Source organism: Salmo trutta, chromosome 1 (assembly GCF_901001165.1).
Source record: "Salmo trutta chromosome 1, fSalTru1.1, whole genome shotgun sequence".
Classification (NCBI taxonomy): Eukaryota; Metazoa; Chordata; class Actinopteri; order Salmoniformes; family Salmonidae; genus Salmo; species Salmo trutta.
The window spans coordinates 23,288,148-23,306,013 of NC_042957.1; the positions used below are offsets into that span (position 1 = coordinate 23,288,148).

At 40.6% G+C, this 17,866-nt stretch overlaps 2 protein-coding genes across 7 annotated transcripts; both read left to right on the forward strand.

The window, feature by feature from the left end:
• The first annotated feature begins 7,714 nt into the window (after positions 1-7,714).
• On the forward strand, positions 7,715-9,492 carry LOC115191354 (ciliogenesis-associated TTC17-interacting protein-like). Of its 3 annotated transcripts, none has more exons than XR_003877642.1 (2): positions 7,715-8,543; positions 8,820-9,492. XR_003877642.1 is itself a non-coding variant. In XM_029749233.1 (2 exons), exons 1-2 carry the CDS (start codon positions 8,210-8,212, stop codon positions 9,006-9,008), a joined length of 297 nt encoding a protein of 98 aa, XP_029605093.1. In that variant the 5' UTR covers positions 7,715-8,209; the 3' UTR covers positions 9,009-9,492. The 3 variants fall into 3 exon arrangements, 1 of the variants encoding a protein (XP_029605093.1); XR_003877643.1 differs by having other exon boundaries at positions 7,715-8,535; XM_029749233.1 differs by having other exon boundaries at positions 7,715-8,317.
• Positions 9,493-14,673: 5,181 nt separating this feature from the next.
• LOC115191370 (histidine triad nucleotide-binding protein 3) lies at positions 14,674-17,201 on the forward strand. Of its 4 annotated transcripts, none has more exons than XR_003877645.1 (5): positions 14,674-15,344; positions 15,657-15,779; positions 16,419-16,488; positions 16,630-16,756; positions 16,871-17,201. XR_003877645.1 is itself a non-coding variant. In XM_029749250.1 (5 exons), the coding sequence occupies exons 1-5, from the start codon at positions 15,216-15,218 to the stop codon at positions 16,916-16,918; spliced, it is 492 nt and encodes a 163-aa protein (XP_029605110.1). In that variant the 5' UTR covers positions 14,678-15,215; the 3' UTR covers positions 16,919-17,201. The 4 variants fall into 4 exon arrangements, 2 of the variants coding, with proteins under 2 accessions (XP_029605110.1, XP_029605117.1); XR_003877644.1 differs by having other exon boundaries at positions 14,676-14,799; positions 15,657-15,774; XM_029749250.1 differs by having other exon boundaries at positions 14,678-15,344; positions 15,657-15,774.
• The last annotated feature ends 665 nt before the right edge of the window (positions 17,202-17,866 follow it).

Sequence of the window (17,866 nt, forward strand, 5' to 3'; positions counted from 1 at the left end):
AAGGTTGCTGGTTTGAATCTCTGAGTCGGCAAGGTGTAAAACCATGGATGTCGTGGATGTCAATTAAGGCAGTCTGCCGCACCTCTCTTCAGAAGGGTTGGGTTAAATGTGGAAGACATTTAAGACAGTTCAATGCATTCAGTTGTGCAACTGACTACATATCCCCTTTCCCTAAAGGAACTGGGTGCACAGAATTCACATCTGGGGAGGTGATCACATTAAATAAAAATGTGTAGCAATGTTTACTACTGGATAATAGAACCAGTGAGGAGGAGGCATAGGCTAGCTTTTAGTCAATAACATTTATTTTATAAAGCCTTTTTACATCAGCAGTTGTCACAAAGTGCTTGAAAGATACCCAGCCTAAAACCCCAAGGAGCAAGTGTAACTGACATAAGGCTGATTGCTTAGCGAGTACCATTTCCTCCTGATTCTGCTCACACGAGGCTCGAACCCAGGAGTAAGTTTCACACATCCCCATGTGCTACATTCACCCCCCCCCCCCCCAACTTCCACTACATTGAACCCAGCGTTGTGCTGAGTTCAACTGCAGGTCCGGGTCACGGTACTATTTGTAATGGACGTCACGCTGCTAGCAAGTACCGCTTCCTCCTGAATCAAAGGATCAAAACCCAGGACCCTCTGCCTTGCCCCCACCTGACCGCCCTCCTGAAGCATCTTATCAGTCGGCACCACTGAAAAGTGAACAATTCAGCGGAACAAGTAGCAACACTTCAGGCTGAGGATTAAGTTTCACACATCCCCATGTGCTACACAAGCTATGTAAAATCAGAAGCAACGTGGCCAGGAAAAACTAGCCTGATCCAAGAGACCGCCGCGCTCTCGTTCTGCTGTCTAGCAAAACATATTTTGAGTGAGCCTAGCTGAACTAGGCTCACTCTCAGAGGAGTGGCCTGTCCCCAGGCTGTACTGGTAGGTGGTGGGCCGAAGCCTTTAAACTTGAAGTTGATCGATCCCTGTTGAGGGAGGAGCAATTTTTTTTTAATGACAGTAAAACATTATGGTGACTTTAACATTTGTTGGCACCTTCAATTCTTAGAAAGAAGTAGAATGTGCTCAAACAACGTGAGTAGAGGTGCAACCTAAAAATGTGTAGACATCATTGGACAGGAAAAGGCGCAAAGCTCACTCACTATTACAAATGCATAGTTTTATTAGACAAGTTTAAAAGATTGACATTTTGGCCTTCAAAATAATCACAAAGGGACTGGACAAGTTCAAATAGGGCATGGGGAAGACAATTGGGGAGAAAACACTCTTCAGTTGGTGGTGCTAATGAGAGAATGTGGTAGACCATTCAGGTTGGTACTCGGTGTGGTGTGCTCTGGTCAATGTTTCCACCTAGTGATGAAATACAGAAGTGAAACCAGTAAACAACAATTAGAAAACTGGACAAGCTTTTTTCAACTACAGTAGGTGTAATTGATATACAACCGTTACTATAAAATACATGTTGGATATTGAAAAAATTAACAGGGCTAAGCAAAACTAGGGACAACAACAACAACAAAAAACATAAAAAGCTTAGGCAAAGATGTCTAACTGTTTTTTTTATTTTTTATAAATGCCTGGATTTTTTTCAATTTCGGTAATTCTCTTAAAAAATGGGTAAAAATAATGTATAGTAACCCCAGGTGTAAAATAGTAAATAACGTCTACTTCTCAGAGTTTTGAATTGTCAAGAGGAGTTAAACAAGGGTGTCCGCTGTCACCATATCTATTCGTTATGGCCATCGAAATGCTAGCTATTAAAATCAGATCCAATAACAACATTAGAGGATTAGAAATCCAAGGCTTAAACAAAGGTGTCCATGTATGCCGATGAATCAAGTTTTATATTAATTCCGCAAGCTAGATCCCTGCAATGTCTCATTGAAGATCTAGATAACTTTTCTGTACTCTCTGGACTAAAACCTAATTATGATAAGTGTACAATATTACATATTGGATCTTTTACAAAACATTACATTACCCTGCAGTTTACCTATAAAATGGGCTGATGGTGAAGTAGACATAGTCGGTATTCATATCACAAAATATATAAATAAGCTCCCCACAATGAATTTCAACCATGGAGAGGTAAATACCTGTCTATTTATGGAAAAATTGCCCTGATTAACTCTTTAGTCATATCACAGTTTATTCACTTACATATGGTCCTGCCTATTCCGTTTTTCAAATCATTTGAGCAAAAAATATGTAGCTTTATCTGCGATGCTAAACCAGACAAAATAAAATGTGCCTATCTATATAATGAATATGAATTGGGTGGGTTGAGATTATTAAATATAAAATCACTAAACCTCTCTCTAAAAGCTTCACTTATTCAAAAGTTTTATTTGAACCCTAAATGGTTCTCAAGTAGATTACTAAGAAAAGCTCATCCATTGTTTAAAAATTGCCTTTTTGCCTTTTTGTCTCATTTTCGATTAATTGAAAATTATACTTTTTTCAAAGTATCTATCTTTTTCAAACAAGCATTGCAGAGCTAGTTACAATTTCAATTTCATCCCCCTGAAAGGATATAACAAATATTATGGCTGAACTCAAATGTGCTGGTTGATAAAATACGTGTATTTATGGGAAAGATGTTTTTGAAAAGGGTATTTTGTTCTTAAATTATATTGTAAATTGGAATGGTAGAGACCTCGTTATGTCCTTCATGGAGTTATCAGAATTGTACGGGAAGGTCTGCTCAATCCAAGAGTACAACCAATTGATTACAGCATTGCCCCAAAAATGGAGGAGTCAGGTGGCAGCGGGAGGAGGTAGGGAACTGGTCTGTCTGCCCAATATAAAGGATCAAAACTGGCGGAGGAATAAAAATATCATAAATAGGAAAGTATACCAGTTTCATTTGAGGACCAGGATGAAGACAAATGTGCCACACAGATTGCTAAATAGTTAGGAAGAGATTTTTGATGTTCCGGTTCCACAGGGTGTATGAGTTGATATATAAAACAACGCAAGATTCAAGACTTCGTGCTTTTCAGCTAAAATTATTATATAGAATTCTTGCCACCAACAAAATGTTGAATATTTGGGGTATAAAATCATTGAAGCTCTGCAGATTTTGTTGTGAGGATACAGAATCAATAGACTATTTATTTTGGTAATGCCCACAGGTAGCCTGTTTCTGGTCTCAGGTTCAGGAATGGCTGAAAATGCATAGCATTGATCTAAAATTGACCCTAGAAATAGTGCTGTTAGGAGATCTGGAGAGACCGGGTCCGTCAATTGCTAATATATTAGTACTCTTAGTAAAAGTATTTATCTTCAACTCACAATCTGTGGATTCTATTCGATTAGATGGATTGAAATTGTACGTTAACCATCACAGCATAGTTGAAAGAAATGTGTTGAGTAGAAACCCGAAGTGGGTGGCCAGCAGAGATAGATGGGGTGGGCTAAGGGAAGCTGAGGGTTGGGATGTGGAATTGGAGACAAGTGGGAGTGTTGCTGTGCGGGAAGTAGAGTGATGGTCAAAGAAACTTACTTTTTATGATGTTTTATTTTTACAAAAAAAATATGTTTGAATGACACTGAGGGGCAGTGTTTTCACAACTAATGCCGGTTTGCCTGAGGCTGATGCTGTGCAGGTGTTTGTACACATGCATACACACACACTCTCATTCTAATAAACGCAAACAAGAACACACACATACATGTAATAGTGCCAGACATGCACACAAACATATACAGTTGGCAATGCTGTTAGGATTTTAGTTGTCCTTGATGTCCTTTGTTTTAAATGTCTTATTTATTTTATTTTTTGCATTGTTGTTTGCTGTTTTCATCTGTCTTTCCTTTTTTCTCTTTAGTTCATTATCTTGGTTGTTGGTGCATTGGGGGGTTCTTGGGGGTGGGGAATGGCATTAATTGTATTTTTTATTTCTCTTCTTTGGGGGGGGCTGGGAGGGGTCTCGAATGATTGAGGGACAGCTTTGGGGAACTGTGAGGGGAGCTTGGAAGGTTCGGGTTAACAATTTTTGGCTTGGTGATAGATCTGTCAACGTGCCCTTGAGCAGGACATTGACCCTGGATGCTTCTGTGTGTCGCTCTGAATGGGAGTCTGTTGGATGACTGGTATGATGTAGTTGTTGAGCGGCTTCACTGCAAGTCTATTGTATGTTTCGGATATTCAATAAAATAACATTAAAAACATAAACATTTAACAACTGGTTTGGACAACAGTTAGTGAGCTAGTAAACTAATTATATATCGCCTTGTTGATTTGATGATGTGTAAATGTTCTAGTGTAAATGCTGCTGGAAAAGCGGAGGCAGTGCTCCTGTTGTCTTTGTGCTGACTTGCGGTAACTCCATGGTTCTAAATCAAAACCCAGCAGCATTGCAGTTCTTGACACAAACCATTGCGCCTGGCACCGACTGCCATACCCCGTTCAAAGGCACTTAAATCTTTTGTCTTGCCCATTCACCATCAGAATGGCGCACACACACAATCCATGTCTCAATTGTCTCAAGGATTAAAATTCCTTCTTTAACCTGTCTTCTCTCCTTCATCTACACTGATTTGAAGTGGATTTAACAAGTGACATCAATAAGGGATCATAGCTTTCACCTGGATTTACCTGGTCAGTCTATGTCATGGAAAGAGTAGGTGTTCATAATGTTTTGTACACTCAGTGTGTTTAGGTGAATCCTAGTAACTTCTAAAAGTTTACAGTGCCAAAATCTTGCCAATCCATTCATTATTCTACTAACTATGACTGAGTGTGAGACATGTTTTCCATAATGTACGTTTCATACATATACATTTCAACAAAGAACACCATCACAAATAGTGTTTCACCGTTTGAGTACAGAGACAAATAGCAAAGGTGTCTCAGTCAGTATTTTAAGTATATAAATATAGTGTAACCTACCAATCAATATATTTCAAGTGCTGTGGAGGGCACAATCTTACAATGTTGCAGTCCAGAAATGAGAGCTTTACCATCCATGCCAAAAGCCTGGGCCTCTGATGGAGATTGTAGAACTGTCATCAACGCATGCTTCAGTCAGTATTCCCCCTTCTCTCTCGGAGCATTGGTGTACCCAGGCCCTATAGGCGTATCAAAAGGATACCACCCTGGTCCCCAATGTAGCTGACCGATATAGAGCGATATTTACATTTCGCTTACTGAAGGCTCTAACATACTTACCTGACTATCGCTCCAGCTAGCTAGCTTTCGCCAGGTTAGTTATAATATGGGCCAACAACAAGTGACGTTAGTTAGCTAGCTGCCTTCCTTCAATGCTTGGTAGCTTTACTGACAGACAAGACAGGGAGCTTACATTAAAACCCACGAAGCATCAAGCTAAAGCTAGATAGCTATCATATCAAACAAGTGTGTGTCTGTGTGTGCGTCTCTGTGTACACTGTCCAATAATCGTTCAAGGTTAGCCAGCTCCAGCTAACACGGCTTTACATACCAAGTTTTGACCATCACCCTTTCTCTGCCATCAGGTGAGTATGAATTAATTATCAGCAATTGTCTATATGGTGTAGGTAGCTAGATATAGCTGGTCCTTCCCTCCACTTAAAAACATCTTATGGGCAGGTGTGACGGTAGCGTCCCACCTGGCCAACATCCGGTGAAATTGCAGAGCGCGAAATTCAAACTACAGTATTATAAATATTTTACTTTCATAAAATCACAAGTGTAATACATCAAAATAAAGCTTAACTTCTTGTTAATCCAGCCGCTGTGTCAGATTTCAAAAAGGCTTTACGGCGAAAGCACACCATGCGATTATCTGAGGACAGCGCCCCGCATACAAACACATGAAAAACATATTTCAACCAGGCAGGTGCGACACGAAAGACAGAAATGGTGATATAAAAAATGCCTTATCTTTGATGATCTTCTGTTGGCACTCCAAAAGGTCCCAGTTACATCACAAATGGTCCTTTTGTTCGATAATGTCCTTTATTTCCATAAAAACTCAGTTTAGCTGGCGCGCTTCAGTCAATAATCCACCCAGTTTCCCTCCATCAAAATGCATACAAAATGAATCCCAAACGTTACTAATAAACTTTTCCAAACAAGTCAAACAACGTTTATAATCAAACCTTAGGTACCCTAATACGTAAATAAACAATACAATTTAAGACGGAGAATCGTTATTGTCTTTACCGGAGAAAAATACCAAAGAACACACTCTCTTCCACGCGCTTGGAAACACTACAGCCAAAATGGGAGCCACCTATTTTTCCAAAAACCAGCCTGAAACTCTTTCTAAAGATTGATGACATCTAGTGGAAGCCCTAGAAACTGCAGTCTGGGAGGACTTGGCCTTATAATAAAAGTGACAGCCATTGAAAATAGTGGTAGGCTGAATTATTTTGGAGGGGATGGTTTGTCCTCGGGTTTTTGCCTGCCATATCAGTTCTGTTATACTCACAGACATAATTCTAACAGTTTTAGAAACGTTAGTGTTTTCTATCCAAATCTACCAATTATATGCATACCCTAGCTTCTGGGCCTGAGTAACAGGCAGTTTACTTTGGGCACGCTTTTCATCGGGACGTGAAAATACTGCCCCCTACCCAAGAGAGGTTAATAATGGCAGAGATGAAAGGAATTCAAATGGATTGTTCACATTAAATCATTAAATTATGCTCAATGGTAATTAGTGAGTAAATGTGAGTATACTCTATCTTTAGAGCAGTAGGTGGGCATATGCATGGCCACCACTACACCTGCACCACTGGGTGCGATTGAAGCTGGCGGTGTTGACAGTGACACTACACATATAGGCAGGCACAACACTGCTGCCCTTCCCTGCCTTGCATGGTATTGCTCTGTATATACTAGAGTATAATGACATATTTCCCTTTGTTTTTCTAGAGAGGGACAGTGTGTGATTAACTAAACTGAATTTACCTTTGACTCTCTGTGTGTAGAATCTTCATTCTCCATAGAGACGTTGGATATAGTCCCTTACATCCAACACATGTTCAGTATAGAAGAAGAACATTCATAGACATGGAACTGTGAGGTAAGGTGTGTGTCTGTGTGAGGTAAGGAGGTGTGTGTCTTTGCGTGAGGTAAAGGGGGCAGAGTGTGTGTTTCCCGATGTGCTCTGTTAGAGGGTATGTATCTGAAAGCACTAACCTGTGTGTGTGGACGTGTTTAACTATACTATAATATACTATAATAGTAAATGAACAAAAATTGGACCAACTGGGGACTTTTTGTTAGTCCCCACAAGGTCAAATGCTATTTCTACAGGGTTTAGGGTTAAGGTTAGAATGAATGTTACGGTTAGAGCTAGGGTTAGGGTTAAGGTTTGGTTTTGGGGTTAAGGTTACGGTAAGGGTTAGAGTTAGGGAAAATAGGATTTTGAATGGGACTGAATTTTGTGTCACCACAAGGTTAGTCGTACAAGACTGTGCGTAGGGTGTGAGGAGGCAGACTGTGTCCTCTCTGTAGCTTCCTCCTGAGGAAGAATGTCCCGGAAAACATGTCCCTTCATCTACATGAGAGAATGCCAAGAGTGTGCAAAGCTATCATCAAGGAGGCAAAGTGGCTACTTTGAAGAATCTCAAATATAAAATATTTTTAGTTTTGTTTAACACTTTTTTTGGTTTCTACATGATTCCATATGTTATTTCATAATTTTGATGTCTTCACTATTATTCTACAATGAAGAAAATAGTAAAAATAAAGAAAAACCCTAGAATGAGTAGGTGTGTCAACTTTTGACTGGTGCTGTATGTGAATGTGTAAGTCAGGGTTGGGGTCAATTCCATTTAAGTTCATTATTCGTGGTGGACAACAGGTTTACTGTTGCCTCGTTTAATCTCGTTCCCAGACACTACCGCCCAAATGCACGACGAGTCTGGTGGGCCAACACATCAAACTTGGCCTTCGTTAGCCAATATATTCTCCCACCGCGTATTCATCGGGTTGATCGCCTTTATCTACAAAGTACTCATCTCCAACAACACCTTCCCCGTACACTAGCACACCACAAGCACAGAGCCACACCTAGCAGTTGTGTGATTCGCTAAAGTGGTGATGACAAATACTTTACTCAGTAGGTCACATGGAATTCTATGGTCACTCCATGTAAGGTCAACTTAGAATGGTTAGTATCCCAGGTTTATATGCGCAGTGCGCAACAGCCTGGGTATGAGGTTATGTCTGATTTGACTGTGTATTAACCATGTTGTGTGGTTAATGTGTGGCCAGAGGGAGCTGGAGTGCAGACGGCAGACAGAAGACGGTGGATGTGTTTGGGGTGGAGAAGACGGTGGACTCAGTGGAGGACCTCCCAGCCACTTTACAGTATTGGCACTGCTACTGGTCTTTTTTTCTTTCTTTTTTTTTACATCAGCAGTTGGCACAAAGTCCTACACCAGAGAAACCCAGGACATACAGGACACTGCTCCTGTCATCTTTCTCCCTGTGTGATGTCATATCCTGTTCATGTTTAGGCACCTGGCCAGCCTAGTGCAGGTGGGCTCTCCCATCAACATGAGGCTCCTGCTGCTCCCGCCCCAAATGTATACAGGTGTACACACACACACACACACACACACACACTATTAGGAATGTTCCCCTATTTACATGTCTGTGTGTCAGAAGTGAGGGATGATGAGCTAGTGTTTGAGAAAAAGCCTCTGGTGTGGGAGGAGGAAATGCAGCAGCACTCCCAAGTTTCTGGACAGAAAGCTGACATATTAATCGTTCCCTACTCCCTTCCATTACCTCCTACTCTCACCTTAGCCCCTTACTCTTAAACCACTAACCCCTAAGTTTCCAACATGACCTGACGTGTGTGTTACAGGAGGAGTTGAAGGCGGAGAATTCCTCGTACCTGTGGCAGCACCCGGTGCTTCGCGCCACGATGGCCGACTTCTTGCCGTTCCTTTTACTACGAAAACCAAGCAACGTCTTCATGTTTGCCTGCGAGTACTTCTCCCCCTTCGTTTCCCACCGACCCCCGGGGGGCACCTTCAACACCTCCTCACCTTGAGGACACACACTGTGGCTGTGTCTTAATAGGCTAGTAGCTTCCTTTCACAGGCACTTTAGTGAGGACAATACTCTTCAGGTTAGCACTTGTCACTAGTATGTACAGAGGCCTTCCACATCATCAAATATGAATGCTTTTATGGATGTTTTGTATTTTATAATACTGTTTTTGTTTGTATGAGCTGCACTGAAAGAAATTCCAATCAACTCTATGGCAATCACGAGTTACAACTGTTAGTTGGTGTGAATAAAATAAAATGTATTATTTCATGTTGTATATTTCCCAGGCTTTATTTCTGTTATGAACTTCAGTAACTGCTACTTTGCTTTGACTCTGATCACACCATACATTTTTAAGAATAAAGTTATAAATGAAAGTAATGCCATTGTTTGGATAGCTTTGCTGTGCTGATTTCCTAGCTTTATTGTCATGTACTGTATACTCTTAAATCATATCAATTGATTAAATCGGACAGCTTGCAGATGTTCAATGATTCATCAATTTACATAATGCAATGCATTTACTAACACGTGTTTATTGTAACATACAAAGATCATATAACATACAAACGCTTAACATATAAACAAACATTTAACATTAACAAAACTAACACGTTCAAGTCAAACAATTTTACATAAAAAAATACAGTCCAACATTTGACACCCTTGATAAAGACTATGAAATAAACAACACAAATACAGAGCTATATCGTAAGCTCTGATTTTTTTTTTCATTACATTTTAATACAATTGCTCAGAGCAAGATATTTTGTTTAACAAGTAATAATTTAAAAAAGGCTCGACCCCCTTTTGTCCTGATCTTGTCCACATTCTGATTGTGCCCACATTTTCAGAAATATGTCTCATCTGTCCAATGTGTCCACATTGTGACCGCATTTCCTGGTCCCTTCCTGTAGAAAATTATTTGACAGCTATTGTTTCAAAATAATATTTATTTTATTGATGCCATAAGTCAATGGTGCCACCTGTCAATGATTTTAGAAGGCAGGATAGATCCATCCATCCACACAATGTGTGCCTGACTACCTCTGAAGGTGGTCAGGAAGATCACAATCAGACCATAATGCGTCTTTTAATCGTCCACACCTGTATGGTGGGCACAATCAGAATGTAGACAAATTGTCTCCTTGGGCGACCTGGGCAACCCTGACCTTGTACTCCACCAAAACAAACTTCTCTGGACTTCTCTGGATTTTGCTCTGGGGAAGCAATGCATCTTTTAAAACAGGAAGAAAAAAACAAAGCAACTTCATACAGCAATGGCACCAACTGATTGTTGAGTATGTACACATGGAACAAATCACAATTTCAAACAGCTGCATTCATTAAGGTCTGGAATGAATTACTAGCCCATCTGAATCTCATCTCTAACTGATCAATTCAACCCCTTCATGTAGGCTTCTCTCTCTCAGAAGTGTACCTATTTGCTTGTCTATCCTTGGCATCTTGTTTGGATGACCCCTCTCCCCCACTGTTGCTTGTGGTTAATTGTTAATGTCATATGAATTGTATATATTGGTTCTGTAAACTGTCTAAAATGTTATGTTTTCAATGTTGCATGTTGTTCACTTTGTTGTTAGTGTATGGAGGTGTAAAAAAGAGAAAGAAAATGAGTTACTGCTAAAACACACAGCAACACTAACTAGCAGCAAATCTCTCTGTTGTGTTTACACGGTATCCAAGGGCATCTTCTTAAAAAGGACTATAATTGAAGTTTAATGTATTATCAAATAGTAGTGACATGTCAGGATACTGCTAAGCAAAGTGCTGCTCTGTCCTCTTCAGATGAGAAGGGATCAGTCCCAAAGATAGATACCCTAATCAATGTGGATCCCACATCTTCAATATATATATATATATATATATTTTAACCTTTATTTAACTAGGCAAGTCAGTTAAGAACAAATTCTTATTTTCAATGATGGCCTAGGAACAGTGGGTTAACTGCCTTGTTCAGGGGCAGAACAACAGATTTTTACCTTGGGGATTTGATCTTGCAACCTTTCAGTTACTAGTCCAACGCTCTAACCACTAGGCTACCTGCTGCTACTGTGGCTTAAGACACCAGGTCCTCCCCAATCTTTTTTTAGGCATCCATCCTTTGCCATGTTCATTGGGAATGGTGTGGAAGAACTTGACTGGCCTGCACAGAGCCCTGACCTCAACCCCATTGAACACCTTTGGGATGAATTGGAATGCTGACTGCCAGCCTGGCCTAATCACCCCAAATCAGTGCTTGACCTCAATAATGCTTGTGGCTGAATGGAAGCAAGTACCCGCAGCAATGGTCCATCATCTAGTGGAAAGCCTTCCCAGAAGAGTGGAGGCATTTTGTAATGAGATGTTTGACTAGCAGGTGTCCATATACTTTTGGTCATGTAGTGTATGTTGTTTGAAGGTAGAGCACTTTAACTATGAGGTGATCACTTTCGTTGTTGTCACTTACAGCTGATGATGCACCAAAAAACTGTGCTTGTAGGTGTTGAATTCCCATATCCTCTTACATCTAGACGTTCCGCTAGCGGAACACCTGCTCCAATAGCCAATGATGGGCGTGGCGCGAATTACAAATTCCTCAAAAATACAAAAACTTCCATTTTTCAAACATATGACTATTTTACAGCATTTTAAAGACAAGACTCTCCTTTATCTAACCACACTGTCCGATTTCAAAAAGGCTTTACAACGAAAGCAAAACATTAGATTATGTCAGCAGAGTACCCAGCCAGAAATAATCAGACACCCATTTTTCAAGCTAGCATATAATGTCACATAAATCCAAACCACAGCTAAATGCAGCACTAACCATTGATGATCTTCATCAGATGACACCCCTAGGACATTATGTTATACAATACATGCATGTTTTGTTCAATCAAGTTCATATTTATATCAAAAAACAGCTTTTTACATTAGCATGTGACGTTCAGAACTAGCAAACCCCCGCAAACTTCCGGTGAATTTACTAAATTACTCACAATAAACGTTCACAAAAAACATAATTATTTTAAGAATTATAGATACAGAACTCCTCTATGCACTCGATATGTCCGATTTTAAAATAGCTTTTCGGTGAAAGCACATTTTGCAATATTCTCAGTAGATAGCCCAGCCATCACGGCTAGCTATTTAGACACCCAGCAAGTTTAGCACTCACCAAAGTCAGATTTACTATAAGAAAAATGTTATTACCTTTGCTGTTCTTCATCAGAATGCATTCCCAGGACTTCTACTTCAATAACAAATGTTGGTTTGGTCCCAAATAATCCATAGTTATATCCAAACAGCGGCGTTTTGTTAGTGCGTTCAAGACACTATCCGAATGGTAAAGAAGGGTTACGAGCACGACGCATTTCGTGACAAAAAAAATCTAAATATTCCATTACCGTACTTCGAAGCATGTCAACCGCTGTTTAAAATCAAAATTTTCTCGTAAAAAAGCGATAATATTCCGACCGGGAGTGGTGGTTTTCGTTCAAAGAAAGAGAGAAAGTTAACATGGAGTCGACTCGTGCACGAGCCTTAGTCTCATAGTACTGTGACCGGCCACTATCCAAACGCGCTAATGTTTTTCAGCCAGAGCCTGCAAAGCCACGATTCAGCTTTTTGCCGCCTTCTGAGAGCCCATGGGAGCCGTAGGAAGTGACACATAACAGCAGAGATCCCCTGTATTGGATAGAGATAATCAAGAAGGACAAGAAATGGTCAGACAGGGTACTTCCTGTTTGGAATCTTCTCAGGTTTTGGCCTGCCAAATGAGTTCTGTTATACTCACAGACACCATTCAAACAGTTTTAGAAACTTTGGAGTGTTTTCTATCCAAAGCTAATAATTATATGCATATTCTAGTTTCTGGGCAGGAGTAATAATCAGATTAAATCGGGGACGTTTTTTATCCGGCCGTGAAAATACTGCCCCCTAGTCATAACAGGATATCTGGCGGCTGGTCATCTGTCGCTGGGTCCTTGAATAGGCCTTGTATCATCGGACTCTCTGTACTTTCCTGAACAGACACTCTTTTGGTACTTCTGGGGGTCGAAACAGCCACGTCATGTCTTTTCGTTCCAATTTGCTCTTTCCCTCGTTAAAACATCCAGTTCTTTCCACAACATTGGCACTTCTTTTATATTTGAGTAGAAGATTGCAACAGGAGCCACATACTGCTTTTGAAAACTAATCACGCAGCGTGACAGGTCCCGTTATCTCTTCTAAATTCAGTGTATAGTCCGGTCGCAATAAAGACGATTTACCTTTCAAAAGGTTATGTTTGTTCCTGTTACAGTCGTACGGCATACATCAACATAATAGGGTTTTAAATCAGTAATTTCAGGGTCATCGTCACGCACTGTTGCACCTAAGACACTAATCTAGTGAACACTAGTGATGACTCTTTTTGAACTGACCTAGCTATCTGGCCAGTCGACCGGACCTATCTGGCTTGACGGCAGGACATGCCTATCTGGCCGGCCCACCAGACGGACTTTCTGTTCTATGTTCGCTATTTCTTTGACGTTTTTGCGTCTTTAACTTTTGGTTTTGTACACCAGCTTCAAACAGCTGAAAATACAATATTTTTTCTTATGGGAAATATATTTCGCAGTGGTATAGATGGTACAATCTTCCCTGTGGCAGTTGGTAGAGCATGGTGTTTGCAACGCCAGGGTTGTGGGTTCGATTTCCACGGGGGGCCAGTACAATTTTTTTTTGCATGAAATGAAATGTATGCATTCACTACTGTAAGTCGCTCTGGATAAGAGCGTCTGCTAAAATGACTAAAATGTTTAAAAAAATGTCAAATGTACAATTATTATCTACACTATACTTGCTTGTTTTGTCACATAAACTGAAATTTGGCAAACTATTAGAATTTTTGCAACCGGGAAATAGCAGAGAAATGTATATATAGTGCATGTTGAACCACACTGCTAACCTTATGCCTAACCTTAAACTACTCAAAAAGAAAATGTGTAGCCAATTTTGACTTTGAGGCTGTGGAATCTGACTTTGTGGCTGTGTTTTCTAGTGCAAACCCAAGTTCTGTCTGTTCTGTACACAACACCCACTCAAGTTACATCCACTTGTTGAAAATACACCAGCAAATTCTTCTGACTGTAGGCGGCTTCGCCAGAGATACTTTTAGGAGATGGGAAACTCTTCGCCATAGAAACAATCGCATTAACGCCCACTGTATCCGTCTATTGTCGATGGGCCGCGCTGTGCATTCTGGTTACACTCAGACAAGGCGCTCTCTCCTTCAATGAGTCTATGGGAGTCAATTGGGCGCTAACACAAAAAGCCATCATGAGCATGAATTACGTAAACAAGAAGCTCAACATTACAAATATTTTCCAGGATTTGAGATAACGAACTTGTCCTCTGTTATATCGTATAGATTTCAAATCGTGACAGTGCGTACTTTCAAGGAAAGTAGGCAGGTTTCTTGACTCATACCCTGATTTACAGAATGGATTTCGTTACGAATAGCTAAGCAACCACATTACGCAGCATGATAACGTCAACGCGATTGGTCGACAGTGCGAAGCGTTAAGTTTCTCTATACATTCCGTGCTGGGACTCTTATCCCATCTTTTTCAAACATCTCTGGCTTCGCGCTAGCCTTGCTGACGCGCGACCCACGTGACTACACGACGAGGAAGTAGAGAGGCTGGTGTTTTAGCAAGTCATATCTCAGCTGTACAGTCACAGATAGAACATTGTTCTATCTATACAAATCTTTGGCAAGGTATTGAGGGATATTCTGAGTCATTTCGGTGAGCTCCCAACTGGATCCTCGTTCAAAATACTTTAAAACTCGATCTAGAACCAAGGGGAAATGGCAAATCGCCGTTGTAAAGCCCAGAAATTAGATACCTTTAATGTCAGATCGTGCACGTTTAAATACATTTTGTACCTGGATAAATTCTTCACCTACAAAAAAATGAATTTTCTTTAAACACACTGCAAAAATGACAGCGTGGCCCAGAATGACACACTTTCTTGTTTCTGCAGTGAGGATTCACCCTCTTTAGACAATTATTTTGTAATGTATCTGCAGGTAATCGTTTTGAGACCAAAAAAACAACAGTAGTACATGTATGTAAATCACGGAGCATAATGAACGCCTCTTTCACTCATGAGATTCGGATCCCGACGTTCATAAGAAAAAGAGCAGCTAGGTCGCAGTGAAATGGCAACTTATGAAAGCACTGATAATGAGGCAAAGGACACCACATCTCCAAACGAGAATGACAAAACTTGCTGTTTCTGTAATATTGCCAAGGAACAGTCGGGATCGGACACAGAAATGCAGCTTTTTGTAAGTTTCGTCATTTGACATAGAATCGAACAATATAGCTAGCTAATGAGGTGGAAGTCTAATACTGCGTTCAAGTGCTAGCTGGAACTAGGAAACTCAAATGTCCAATTTACTAACTTGTTGTAGTTATACACGTGCCGCGTTCAACCAGTTAGCAAGTCGTACATTTCAGAGTTTCCCAGTTTCAACTAGCACGTAAACGCGGCATAAAATGCACTCTGTAGTAGGCTACTACTACTAGCTACTAATATTCTGTGTCTTACATCATGCCAACATAAGAAGCCAAGTGTTTATTATTCTCAAATGCGCAAGGATGACGAACTGGTCTGCTTTCGTGACCTGAAACCCGGGGCACGGCATCATTACCTGGTTGTACCTAGGACACACGTCGGGAACTGCAAATCACTCCGGAAGGAGCACATACCTTTGGGTAAGGTAAAGTATTTACTTCTGGGGTGCTGACCTGTTGCACCCTCTACAACCACTGTGATTAGTATTATTACTACTACTTGACCTTGTTGGTCATCTATGAACGCTTGAACATCTAGGCAATGTACTGTTATAATCTCAACCCGGTATAGCCAGAAGAGGACTGGCCACCCCTCAGAGCCTGGTTCCTCTAGATTTTCCCTAGCCTCTGTGCTACTACATCTGCATTGCTTGCTGTTTGGGGTTGTAGGCTGGGTTTCTGTATAGCACTTTGTGACATCGGCTGATGTAAAAAGGCTTTATAAATACATTTGATTGATTGATTGATTGATTGATTGTATGTATAAGGTGTCATGCTGTCCGTCAAATTGTAGCTTCATGTGTTTGACCAATAAATAAGCTGGTCTTGGACACTTTATTAGTTTTTTATTTGTATTGAAAATGTTTTCTACTTATTATACTGTTGTCATTTTTTATGTTTAAAAATTGACAATAAAAAATATAGAAAAATAAATGTATAAAATACAAATAGAGAAGCACAAATTGGAAATAGACAGGCCTAGCCCATATATTATCCTCCGAAATGTGTACATAATCGTATGGTGTCTGAATGGAGAGTATTGATAGGCTCTTTACTTTTTGCAGTGGAGAAGATGGAGGAGATGGGAAGGAGTGTATTGCAGAAGAAAAAGGTGACTGACCTGGATGACATAAGGTAAAGGTCTAAATTATGATTAGCCATGTCATTGAGACAGATCACATTGACCTCAGTCCTAATAATACATTAGAGTACAGGCCCATCTGTGTTGCAATTTCTGAGCATCCTAACTTGTTCCCTTGTTTTTGACTTCCATAGGATGGGATTCCACATGCCCCCCTTCTCCTCTGTCCCTCACCTCCATCTCCACGTCATTGCTCCTGCCAGTCAGATGAGCATCAGGTCGCTCAGGCACTATGGGCCACAATCCTATTGGTTCATCACTGTGAGTTGAGCAGCAACCTATACCACTTCACTATGGGTGGTCCTTCATGTTTGTGTCATGTTTACAATATTCAGATCTCTGTGTGTGAAATAATTTGTCTGTGCTCTGTTGTAGGTAGACAAAGTGCTCCAGCAGTTAAGGACCCAGAACCAGGTCAAATAAGAATACCTGGTTTAGCAGGACACAACAGCACTGGGCCACAACTCTTACATGGCTGACTGCATTCCCTCCCTATACTTGACATGCACTAATCTGAAGGACTGGCCTGCAAAAAGATTTGTTTGTTTTTGTTTAAAAACATTTTTTTTTAAAGACAGTCAAATCACCAGGAATTCTGCAAAAAATAAAAGATGTGATCATGTCTCTCAATGTAATTCAAGGTATGAAATTGTTATTTTAAAATGCACTGAACAAAACTAAACGTATCGTATAACAATTTCAAAAAGTTTCCTGAGTTACGGTTCATATAAGGAAATACATTCATTAGGCCCTAATATATGGATTTCACATGACAGGGAATACAGATATACATTTGTTGGTCACAGATACCTTAAAGGTAGGGGCGTGGATCAGAAAACCAGTCTATTTGCCGTGACCACCATTTGCCTCATGCAGCGCAACAAATCGCCTTCGCATAGGGTTGATCAGGCTGTTGATTTTGGCCTGTGGAATGTTGTCCCACTAGTCTTCAATGGCTGTGCGAACTTGCTGGATATTGGCGGGAACTGGAACCCGTTGATCCACAGCATCCCAAACATGCACAGTGGGTGACATGTCTGGTAAGTATGCAGGCCATGGAAGAACTGCTTCCAGGAATTGTGTACAGATCCTTGCGACATGGGGCCGTGCATTATCATGCTGAACCATGAGGTGAAGGCAGTAGATGAATGACAATGGCCCTCAGTATCTCTGTGCATTCAAATTGCCATCGATAAAATGCAATTGTGTTCATGTCCGTAGCTAGCTTTTAAGCACCAGCTGTCAGAACAGCTCACAGATCACTGCACCTGTACTTAGCCCATCTGTAAACAGCCCATCTATCTATCTCATCCCCATACTGTATTTATTTTATTTATCTTGCTCCTTTGCACCCCAGTATCTCTACTTGCA